Here is a 12,714-nt window from a genome sequence, read left to right as displayed (position 1 = left end):
CCAGACGGCCGTCATCACGCACGACGACGATGTCGGGGCAGAATAAACATTACTTTTATTACGTATACACACGTCCGGGCCCGCACGCGCCGTGCACGTACCGGGAAGCAGCCCCTCGGCAGCCGCCGGTGGGGAGACAGCGTCCAGCTGTCTTTCCCGCCGAGCCCGCGCGTGTACGGAACCGCGGCCGGTCCAGCGCGTTCCGGGGCGGCGCGCGCGGCTTGAGCGGCACGCGGCCCGGCCACGTGGTGCGACTCCCCTTGTTCCGGCGGGTCCCGGCCCGCGGCGCTGGCTCGGCGGCGGAGTTTCGCGGGGTTCCCGGAGCGGCGGCACGCGCAGTCCGGCCGCTGACAGCCGCGCTGTCGGACATGGCGCAGAACGGGACCGGCGAGCGGCAGCCGCCGCCGGCCCACTCGGCACCGGCGTTCCGCCACTCGGACGTGCTCCGCAAGCTCAACCTGGGCGCACCGCGGATGCCACCGGCCCTGCCAAGACCTGCCTCGGCGGCGCTCTTCGACGGTCAAGGTACCGGCTGCCGTCCCTGCTTTTTCCAAGCAGTTCTTCTCGGTGTTGTCTCGTCACATTTGCATGGTTATCGCTGCTGTCGACGAAAAGGGTTGCCAAAGAATAAACGTCATACCGGCGCAAAACCGAGCAGTCAGCCTTTCCGAGGGGAGGCTAGTTGCTCTTTGCGCCGGTAAGAGGTCATGCAGTCTCAAAAGGAACCCGCAACTATCGATGTTTCATGCTGAACCGTCTGCCACTCGAACGCGAGTGGTTGCGCGCTTGCGAACTGGACGAGTACATGCCAACTTATACGAAGCAAAACTTTCTGAACAATTCACCAGATGCAACTGACATGTCGTACGGAGCCTCGAAGTTGGAATTTATGGGGTCGTCAGGTCTTCCTCCTCCGTCATTGCGCAGGTGTGGTGCATACGCACGAAAAACTTTCAGGTCATCTAAGGAGAGAACGAGAAACATGCCTAACATCTCGAGAGCTTGTTGCATCATAGTGTTAGTTTTATCAAGGCCATCAGACGTGCTCTTGTGTTGTTTAACTATTCCGTGGCACGCGCGCGACCTTTAAACAAAAAGGCCTCAACCTTTGTTGTTTCCGTTCGCGCTCTTCTTGGGAATGTCAGCGCCATCAAGCAGTTAAGCTGGAACAAAAAAAAGAAGAAAACTGCCATTCACACGTGACAGGCATCTCTTCTCGGTGCTTGTCACACGTGTACATCCGTCATTTTCACTTTCCTGTACATCCGCTCGTTTTACTCCTCTCTTTTCAATTTTTCTTCAGGATCTCTTAAACTTTGAACTTCCGCTAAGGCGCATGTTCCCAAACCTCGCGCTGGGCGCCAATTCTACGGCTTCCGTAAACAGACCTTTTCCATTGCAGCTGACAAATTTAATTTCCTGTCTTTTTTCCCCGTTTTTTTTTACACTTTACTGCGTTTTTAGGTGAATAATGAAGTGCGGGCACGTGACAACCGAAATCTTTCACTACAGTGCCGATGAAACACTTTTTGACAAACAGCACGTAACGCTTTAATTAAATTGCATCCAGATTTATATATAAGTCACTTCTGAGTGCTTCGCGGAATGATTGGCGCCTGCGTTGGCGCATAATTAAGGCCGGTTAACCACTTTCTTTTTACAACCATGGTTATTTCATAACCGCGTTGTTGATTCGGTAAGCGTGATGAGATTAATCCAGTGCATTAGATAGCGGCTACAGAGTTCTCTAAGGAAACATAACGGCGCCAGACGTCTTTTCATGAAAAGGAAAAATATATCTTCCTTTAGCGAAGCTAGCGCGTCCCGAAAAATAAGGAAACTCGTATGGTTTCTGAATTAAACGAAACATTCCTTCCACAAATTAGTGTTCGCGTGAATGTTTTGTGTGCGCCTGTTTATCCATCAAATCCATCGAACCGACAGCGGATGTTTATGACACCGACAAAAATACGGAAGACCTAGCAGGATAGGTCGGTTCTAGACTTCCGTAATTCAATAAAGCGCTTTGATCTGCACCTTCTTGATGACAAATTATCTTTCATTAGACAAATAACTTGTTATCGTGGTATGTCTCGTAAACTTAGAAAACTGCCTCTTCTTGGACGTATACGGCGGGATTTTTGCTGCAGGTATATGTGTAGTTACTAAGCGTTACCTGCATTTAAGTATAAAAAATCAGAAGCTTGTTAAAAATCTGTAAAGGCAATGACAAATAAAAAAACTTGCTTCATACGTCTTTATATAGCCATAAATGCATAGACTGATTTTACTACTGTGTGCGCATGAGAATACATCATACTTTCAATTATGCCTGCCTTCTAACCAACCTTTCATTTCTATTTTCTTATATACGCCACCAGAACGGTCACGAAGCGTCCTTTACAATATGCAATATCAGGCAGGAGTTCCGCTTCGAGGAAAAGAAATTATTGGACCATATCTCGTGAACAGAGTAGCTGTTTACGCGTACTAATGCCTTGTCCTAAGAAAAACTGCTTCACAAAAAGTGCTGCGTGAGCGGGTACGTTTTTTTTTTTTTTTATGAGGAATGACATGTGTCTGCAGTTCAGGCCTTTCTTCTGTTTCTCTCAGCTTTGTAAAAATTTTCTCGTAGTTATCTTGGTTCATTGTCCTGCCTTACTGAAACACCATCTGCGAAAGTGTGCATTTCATGCAAAAAATCAGCATGCATTTGAATTTGAGCTTGCTTTGCTGTGTCTTTCTATACCGTGTTCCAGTGCATATAATGTCATTTCGTCGCCGAATTACATTGGTAGATCCAGGTATCGCCACTATTTAGGGTTAATTTCTTGTCGAATAGGTTTAGGTCGACTTCAGTGAGCTCTAAATTGTCATCGTCGCCAGTTTCCTTGCATCCTCATACTTTGCTGCAGTGTGAGAACCCTGGCGACCATCTTGACACACGTTTTTCATCGTTCTGAGACCCTGAAGTAAAATTTTCTATGCATTGTTTTTGTCAGTATTGGTGTCTTCGGCTGCTATTATAACAATGTGTGCGCACCAATAAGACGTTCAAGGTGTCAACCGTCTCCTGCATAAACAAGTCATTCACTGAATCTCCTGCGCCACCGAGATACGACCGCAGTTTTAGCCGTAAGCCTCAGGGACCGTTTTAAAAAAAATATCCCGTCACTGTTTTGTTCAAGTTCACAAAAAGTTTCGCCGGTCGACTTTCACATTTTGTATCTACCCAGTACGGGACGCCAGCTAAACAGCTTAAACCGAGCGCTGACAAAGGCCGAGACTAACGTCTGTCATGCAGGCTCAGTCATCCTTAGGCTCACTACTGAAATGTTCGCGATCAGTTCTGAGAGGTAGAAACAGTCGCATGGTGCTTTATGTCTCATAAATTTTCCTTACAATGCCCGTTCTGCCATTATTCTGAAAGAAGTGCTGTATATATAAATACAGTCACTCGTTTTTATGCATTCCATAAGGTAGGCAAAAACGTGAGCAGTGAAAGATAATTGTTGAATTTGAGCATAGAATTACAACACTTGTTAGCAAACGTTTAAGGTAAAGTACGCGCACAACATGAAAGCAAGCCGTGTTCTAACAACAAGTAGAAACCTGCTAGGCTAAAATGATTCGCTCCTCCTGCTACCTCGAAGCGGGCGTAGTTCTTCGACAGAAGACACGTGTGCCTTTTAATCTGCGCTCGATGTAACTCCATATCGCTGTCACTTTTAAGTCCTTTTAATTCCTTTCGTGGGCAGCAAAAGCATCAGCTCGTGAGAAAGAACGCACTTGTCAGCGTTCCTCACAAATTTCATTTCCCATGGGCTTATTGACAGAGCGGAAAAAGATTAGTATCTCTGCATCTTTTGTGACACTCTCTGCACTGGAGCGTTGGACGTAACCCGAGGCCACGGCTACTTTGAACTGTGCTGGCGTGAAGCCCGCCCTGTACAAGCTTTCGAGACAGGTGCGACTTTCTCTCACGGTCGCACATGCATGTTTCGAAGGCCGAGTTATATTGGAGGAAACTAAAAAAAAAATCTACTTTTCAGTGCCCCTTCAAGCTCGATTCTGCACCCAAGAAGCAGGTGCTTTCTTGCTCTCTCAGTATATTTCATTTGGTCTTGACAAATAAACGCGACGAGCGAAAGTATTCGGAATACGCGGGTGCATAAATATATATATGTCCACCGACATGGGAACGAAAGGTACTTTCAAACGCACGAGTTTGGATGGTAAAATCTTTTGTTTGAGTGTAAATGGAAGCAACCCACGGTGCGAAACAGTGTGAACAGATGGGAACAAACCTAAACACATTGTCCTAGCACGCGACTCTGGTGCCGCAGAGCGCAGGCGATTTTTACCTTCGATTCTTAAGAATGTCCCGTCTGATTCAACGCATTGCGGAGCATTAAGCACTAAGCGAATAACTCTGCGCCGAGTACGCGAGCGGCGTCCACGTGTCACTTTTGCGGAGGACGTCCTACGCGCGTACGGCGCCTCCTAAATGTACGGTCATGCAAGAGAAACAAGTTGTGCTTAGCTAAAACATTTAGCAGCCCTATGTTCCCACACCCCCTCCTGTTCTTTCTCCGCTCTGTCCGTCTCCACTGTCACGTTTACAGCTGTCTCAGTCAAAGAAGAGTACTGAATGGACGCCGCGAAAGTGTTCGATAAGAGCGTTTGTGCACAGGCATTAGCCAGAAAGGGTACTTTGATGAATGGCCTCCGTGAAAGATAGTTTTGCAGAAGCTGCGCAGTACGCAGTGAAGGACATACCGGAAGGCACGAAAGAAAAGAAAAAAAAAAAGGAGCAGGAAGAAGGAATGTGGGAATGAAGGTGTTTGAGTGCGACGGCGCCTGCACTGTTGTGCCAAGTTCTCCCCTGAATATAATTGCGTCTGAGGCACTCATTCATTGAATGGTGGGCGCGTCGGTCTCTTCTGTCTGCACCCATGGAATGGCCGGGTGGGGTGCCGTGTTTTGTTTACTCCTCGCATGGTCCTACGCGAACGTAGTACACAATTCTACCGTGCAGTGAACTCGTGTGTTGCAAATCAGCACTCGCATGAGCGTTCAGTACGTGATTGCAAAACTGGATTTATATAAGAGTAATGCGCTTAAGGCAACCAGTTTTGTTATGCCGACGCAGCCAGCGCAAACACCTCCAAGCCCGTAGCAGCTTGCTACGTCACCTCCGGACTATAGCTTTCTCTTTCTCTGTCACTCACCTTGTTTTAGTACATGTATTTATTCTTTGGTATTCTTTACGCAAGGAATGTCCGAAATTACAATTCATTCTACTAGAAAAACTTTTCTGAATGCTGTAAGCAATATGGGTAAAGCATGAAGCGTTGCTATGCCTCACAAAAAGCGCCGACATGCCCTTGCTAAAGCGACTTAGTAATACGTCTCTCGCTGTCATCATATCCAGAATGAGAGAATGGCGGCCTGGCCTGCATTTTGCAAGGGCGGATGGTAAACTGTGCAGCTTTGCTTGTTGTTTCGTAGTCCCATGGTGATAAAAGCATCCCCTTAGGCCGCCGCCTCTTTGCAGTTGACTATAGCCTAGGTCGGGATGCGCTCGCGAGACCGTCTGCACAGAATTGCCGGTTGTACAATGCACGATGGAGAACCGAGATTTGGATTAGTGATATCTATTCAGCGGTGAGCTTGGGAGATATCCGATAAAACGCAAGCGTCTCATAAACACTGTCGTGAGCAAATGTCTTTAAAACCATTTTTATTTAGGCGCAATGGTTAAATTACTTGAAAGAGGGTTCAGGCGTGATTTAGGGTTTTCTGCACAGTAGGGTGAGGTGGCGTTAACATCAGCTATGTCTTTCAACTTGGGACACTGAGATGTGGACCGAGAATCGAGGCAAGCTTTAGTACAACTGCAGCTCAGACTGTGCTCTGAAAGGCAGCCAGAAGGGCAAGCTCCTTTTTCCACTTTCAGCACCCTCTTCGCAGCCACGATTAAGCTGATCCGCCACGTGTTAACATTGCTGCGAATGGAGTGCTGCGAATGAACTACGACTCCGGTATGCTAAATAGACGCTTCTAGCATATCGCAGACGTACTAGCGGACACACATACCGGCTTACAGGGCGCCGGCTGCGCATGCGCAATGGCATTGTTAGGGTCAAGGGGAGCCACTGCGAGTGCGCGGGAGGGGTCCGGCAAACCGGTATACGTCTCCGCTAGTATACGTCTGAGGCTAGTACGCCTTCGTTGGCGTAGGTGGCTGCATAGCAAAACAGTGATGAGGGCAGTCGGAGAGTAGGAGAAGTATGAAGGGGAGGGGATATAGGATAGGTGAGGAGTTGGAGAGGGGATAGGAAGGGGTACCAAGTGTACAATGCTGCTTTTATTGACAATGTTTTCATCGCGCATGTAGCCTATAGCATAACAGCCACCGCTCGGCTCTGGCATTACACAGCAGAGCGTAAGCATTTGGCTGTTTTTGTTTTTGCTGCTTAAAGAGGTGGAAAGTGTGCAGTCACGTTTAATAGGTTTCCATGGCATCCCCCGCTGTACGCGCTAATTGCGCGTTTGTTGATGCCTCCTTATAGCTTCCCATATTTCTTTTCGTTCTACTTTTGGCATGATCATGTAGTACTGGCCACCTCTATCTGAAGCCTTGCTATGGCACTGTGGTCACTTGGTGTTCACAGCGTGCATGTAGGATGGCAATGTTTCGCGCTAACAAATATCACAAAATGCGTAGTCCTCACTTCAAAGAGGAACGAAGCTTGGAAACTGAAGACAACAAAGACGCACCGAGAATCAAATTCTGCCCAGGAGTTGCATCCGTGTGCTAGTTTACAAGCAGCTACACCGAAAAGCGCTAGGATTTTCATCTCTGCTCATACACACCACCCGCGAAATAGAATTTGCAGCCAATGTCGGGCGGCGAGCAGCAGTCCATTCTTTGCTTCAGAGGAAGAACCGCTGCGATGAGAAATTCTATTTGTCGCTCAGGCACCTCGTTTTAACGAATGCTTGTTTCCCCGAACAGCGCCTGTCGAATGTCTGCTCAGAGAGACCCGCGTTAGTAACAATGCAGGTTCAGTGTCAGTCTCGATGCCGTCGGGGGGCTCCTCCAATTTTCCCGAGTGTTCGGGACAGGGCCATTCTCCCCCTTCGGACAAAATGGTCATGTCTCGAGGTTCGACTCGTGACTTCGTAAGTGCGGTGCCACTGACCTTCACCGCCAAATAAAGCAAGACACATGGTCTCCGCGCAAGACAACGCGCCTTTTGAAGCCGTGGTGAAAGGCTCCGTATTTGCTTGCGACGTATCGTGGCCCTCAACATGCAATGAACTTTCACGATATGAAAGCTGTTTCATTTCAGAAACAGCGAAATGTGACGGACGCGGTTGAGAGAATTCGTTCCATTTTGCCCCGCATTGCACAAAGGAGTTAGCTAACGTATTATTATTTTATTCAATGGCGCCCCACTCCAAATACAGCGCGCGATTTTTGACGACGAAATTTCCTTATGAGAGCTTCTTTCGATACAAACAACAAGGCAGTGCGTATACTCGAGTTGCAATAAGGAGCAATCTAAACCGCCGAACGATCCGGCATTTGGAACCAATCTCTAGATGCTGCGGAGGTCAAATTGAGGAACGCCCACCTTAGTATAGACATGGTATGCTTGCAGCAGTAACAGAATTACTTTGGACTTGTTTTTTCGCATTTACTTTTGGTTACTTCTTGTTTTCTTCAGGTCAGTCTTTGAGCGACATGTTTTATTTAAAACCGCCTCCTAACTTTTGACCAAGTTTTATTCAGAGAGCAGCTAAATTTATCTTTCTACTCTTTGCTTGCAAAGCGTTTCATGTGCTTCTCTGCAAGAATGTTTTCCCTGAATTCAGAGAAGCTCTCGGGCCGTTGGGTGTAGCAGAGTTCTGCCTGCTCAGCTGTTCCAAATGGCCAAGTGGTGAACGCTGCAGTCATGCGAGCTGCGACAGTTTCGCAGATAACTGGCCGTGGGCTCCCGCTACCGCAAACCTCAACCTCCAGCGTGTTTCATAGCTTTCCATGGACGTGACATGCAAGCTGGTAGGTCACTACTCGCTTTTGTTTTTCGCCGAATTTAGTAGCTCGAACATTTTCAGCTGGTAGGGAGGAATGGGTGAGTCAACCGAGTCTCATCGCAGTGGGTATCGTTCACTCCTCTCTTACCTTCAATGGTTGGAAAATTTTACTTACAGGACCGACGCCAATCCTTACCCGCGTTAAAGTTGGTTTTCCTCTGAATGCACGTACTGTACGTGAACGGCTTCATGTAAGCGTGACAGATCATTTTGCAGTCGTTTTTTTTTTTTTTTTTTATGGAAGGCTGCGCTGTGCTGCTGTGTTAGTTCCGACAATTGGTTCCGCAGACGAAATATTTTTTTGCTAATACTGAAGAAGAAATATCCAATCGACAAATTTCTCGCTTCCTGCTCCCCGTGTTAAGCTATAACGTCCTCGGCGGAATGGCAGTTTAACCCTTTCAAGAATGCAGACAGCTGCACCCTTGCAGACGCAAATTAAAATAAGAGAGAAAGCTTACACAATGGACAGTGAGATTTCCAGAGCACCACATTGCGGGCTCTCTGTATTCTCACATTTTCAAGCATTCAATAACACTAACAGCGGATACTACGAACCTACAGGAATCACACAAAAAATGTTCGTGGCAGTCCTGTGACCTCTGCAGTTCGTTCTTGCTCAACTAAACAGAAGTTTTCTTTCCCGCTGACAATATAGCTTACTGCGATAGTTTATACTGACAGGAAGAGTGTTTCTACAGCTCCTGTTTTCCTGCTTTTCTCTTCTCTTCAAAAATCCCCCGATCGAACCAGCGGCGGGTCGCGCATTCCGCCGATACAGTTTGCGGCGGTTTCTGTCTTCCCCTTGACCGAAGCCAGAGTGGAATGGTCGCTTTTGCTTACATTTCCAGTTGTGTATTGACTCCAGTGTGACAGTCTTGACAACAAACAATGCCTCTGCGGGCTTCTAGCGATACGACAGTGGCTGGCCTTGCATAGCAAGCAGCAATACAGCCCGGAGCCCAAGTGCTTCTGGATCGAGCATATTTGCTCGAGGGTTGCGTTCTCGCTGATTCGCATGCACGAACAGATCGCGCTGGACGCTCTCGGGGTGGCGGCTTTCTGAAGAAAGAGCGAGGTCAGCATGCTCTGTGGCGGTGACAAAGCGGAACCTATTGCCTCCGCTGACATTCTTAAGCTTTGCTCATATCTGACTAGCGTATTACTTTAGGGCGTTCGCACTTAGGTTAAAGGCATTCCCATCACGGCGCATATTATATCACTGTGGTCGGTTTCCCACAGGAACTTCAAAAGACGTTACACTAAGACTGAGTTCACTTATACATATGAAAGAGGAATCACCGTAGCTTGGGGAATTGAAAAAAAGCAGCCAACCCTAGTAAATATTGCTTGAGCGTTTTTGTCAGTCTGAAGCAATCTTGCCCACTGAGAAATATATATATATATATATATATATATGGATCTCAGGTAATTGATTGTTGAACACAATATGACGAACAGTTCTGCAAGCCAGATCAGATTCGGTGTTGCGGTCCCAAGAAGATATGCACAGCTATATCTGGTTTAAACAGGGGTGCATTCACAGCATGGATTCATTACTCAGGCAGCAGTTAAACTATTTCTTAAGATAATAAAATTTCTGCGATCAAAACTCTTAAAGGGGCTCAGGAACACCTTCCGAGGAGAGCACATCAATTCGCTCAATCACTGCGTTGTATTGTCATGAACACCTGAGGTAAATAATACACTTCTACACGCAGCAGAGAACCCACAATTACGCGCGAAAGTTGGCGAGCCCTTCCCGGCGACCTTTTAATGCTCGCACCCTCCTTCCTTGCACCACTGCTGCGTATACCTGTTCAGAGATGGCTATTGGTTAAATTCCTTCAGACGTCAGGCAGCTATCATGGCCGCGGCCGATCTGCGGCGTAGTTACGGCAGGTCAGGAAGCTCCACCCCCGGCGGTTAGGCCGGAGGAGGAGAGCCGAACTTCCAGGGTGAAAAAAGTGACGAGAGGAGAGGAAAAAAGCGCGTATACGCTGAAATTCAAAGTTTGTCTACAGATAGCTCAGTTTCTAAAGAACGCTATAAAAATATTCTTGCTGGAGGATATTCGCGAAGCGGCATCCTTTAACATCACAGGCATGCCGCAACTTCAAAAAAGGCCCTTTCCGAGCCCCTTTAAAGCAGATGTGAGCATAGTCTTAGTAACAGTGCTGTTGTAGGGTAATTCGGAGTACAAACCGGTATCCAAGCGCCACGCTGGAGCAAACGTTCTTGTTACGAAAACTCGTCGCATTACTGTGTTCATTCTGCTCTGTGGAGCTCTAGCACTCCTTCGTTCTAGTCATGTATCAAGCATGAATAGGAGGAAGAGTTTATATTTAAGAGCTCGCAGCGTTTTTCGACTGAGTCACGCATTTTTAGCAAGTTAACGGCCTTTGTGCGGCTCAAACAGTGTGGTTCAAGTCATGAAATCTTAGGCCGGACATAGCATCTTGCGTTCATTTACTTTCTGCTGCCAGGGTCTGCATAACTATTACTCATCTAACGGATTATGAGAGTGTCACTCATTCTGCTGCTTTCACTAAGTACAAACAAGCTTCAAGCACTTTGTTTCTTATTTTACTTTAGAGTTTCCCTCCGAAGTTTCTTATTGCCTTGAGAAAGATGCTTATTTGGTTCAACCATAATTCAGAACACAATATATCTCCTGAACCTGCATAAAAAAGATTTAGAACGTTTGCTTACAGGGGTGCAGACACAAAAATTTGAACGCGAACAAACGCTATGATTTGTTTCATGGGCGTAAGGAGACGCATTCCAGCACGGTGTTACGGGGTTTAACGTCCCAAAGCGACTCTCTGTGAGGGAGGCCGTAGTGGAGGTCTCCGGATAATTTCGACCACCAGTGGTTCCTGCAGCATTTCGCCCCCATCGAAATGCGACCGCCGTGGCCGGGATCGAACCCCCGCCTTTCGGGTCAGCAGTCGGGCAACAAACCGCTGAGCCACCGCGGCGGTGCCTTCTGGCACGTTTTAGTAGCAGGCGTTGAATGGAATATAATTTAATATGATTCTGAATATTGTCCGAGGAACCTCTCGGCGTTTCCTACCGCATCGAGTGACGTCAAGGCGTAACTGTCTCAATTATTGTGATCCCACCAAACCCGCTTGTTGTTCATAGGAACACCCAGTGCTTGCCGGCGACGCCGACGTTATTCGGAATGTGGTAGCCTAGGTTGGCTGGTCGACCATGACGTCAAGGCGCACTTCAGCGCTGGCGCCAACCGAGACCGAAACTGCCGGTACAATATCATTTGTAATTAGTTATTTACGCTGTGCACTGGCGTCTTGAGCTCATTTCCATGATTACTATGTCCGTTGGTCTCTTTCAAGGCGAAAGCACGGGCACCCCAAAACTTTGTGTCAGTATCCCTTTAAGGGAATACAACCTCCAACGTCGTCCCCGAAAGAACACTATAAGATGCTAAAATGAATAGAAATTTCTCATAGGCTTCTCTTGCACTTGACTTTCATTTGCCGCACAAAAACAAGTCGCGCGCCAAAAAATCAAGAGCAAGAGCGCATACTTACCGAACCTCTCTTAAACAAAAGCAGCCCATGTTTTCCAGTGAACCGACGCTGACTCATCGTGATAGGCAATGCCTCGGTAACCCATACATGGCAGCCAACAAGAAAGCCTCCGGACAGTCAGCGACCGAGTCTAGACACACACGCATATACAAAAATAACTAGAGACTATCTCATCGTCGAGAGTAGGTGCAAGCAGGAGACGCATTGTAAGAAAGGCATATGGCCCAAGCGGCGCCACAGAGCAATACGCATTGGCATTGACAACATTGCTGCAGAACCGCGGAACTAGATCATAGGCCACCGGCGTACATTGGGTAAATTGGCGATGATGATGAAAAAGTTGAAGACACGCATAACTGGCTCCCTGGGTCAGTGGAAACCTTATCGCGCTTTCAGGTACGTGGTAGTAGGGTTCACGTTGAAAAACTGTGCTTCCCCACAATATTTCGTGCTTAGCAAGGCTAAACCACTAGCCAATTTTTTGTGATCATGGGACTGCTTAGCCTATGGGAAAGCCGCACGATGGATCTGCGCGCAGAACCACAGCGTTCAACTAAGTTTCTGTTCAGAGAACAGATGGCTTTTGTGCGTATGAATACGCTGCGCCTGGTAAACTTCCTGACTGTTGCTCTTTTTGGCACGTGTGTGAGTCTCCTGGAATTTTGATGTGTGGGCAGAGTGATTATAATTAAGGTGATAAGATAAGATGATGATGATAAGAGTGATGAGAATGTATTATAGAATTGCAGAATGCGGCCTGGTTAAGACGTAAGGAGGGTTAGTGAGGCTCTTTCTTCGATGCAATGACGAGAAAAAAAGCTGCAATAGTGGCCGAGTGGTTTAAATCATCGAAAAACGAAGCTTGTTTATTTGCACCAGTACTGGTACGACTTCCCCACGGGACAGTTGTGTGGCAAGTTTTTATTTTCAGGTGGCTACCGTTCTGACAGAAAAGTGCAAAAGTTTTCGTATAAGTTGTGCATCATAGTCGAGGCGATTTCACCTAAATTTGCTGAGAACAGGACAGACATGATGAAAAACGTTTGCGAAT

At 47.3% G+C, this 12,714-nt stretch overlaps 1 protein-coding gene across 1 annotated transcript in view; it reads left to right on the top strand.

Annotated features, from left to right (window-relative positions):
- Positions 1-352: 352 nt before the first annotated feature.
- Positions 353-12,714, top strand: part of LOC149349625 (high affinity nerve growth factor receptor-like) — a 339,259-nt gene continuing 326,897 nt past the window's right edge. The window contains exon 1 of the mRNA XM_089578661.1: positions 353-525. Coding sequence (XP_089434787.1) covers positions 369-525 — 157 coding nt within the window. The 5' untranslated portion in view covers positions 353-368. The remainder of the gene's footprint in view (positions 526-12,714) is intronic.

Source organism: Amblyomma mixtum, chromosome 3 (genome assembly GCF_055824585.1).
Source record: "Amblyomma mixtum isolate Tamu chromosome 3, ASM5582458v1, whole genome shotgun sequence".
NCBI lineage: Eukaryota > Metazoa > Arthropoda > Arachnida > Ixodida > Ixodidae > Amblyomma > Amblyomma mixtum.
This window is presented reverse-complemented; position numbering and strand designations above follow the sequence as displayed.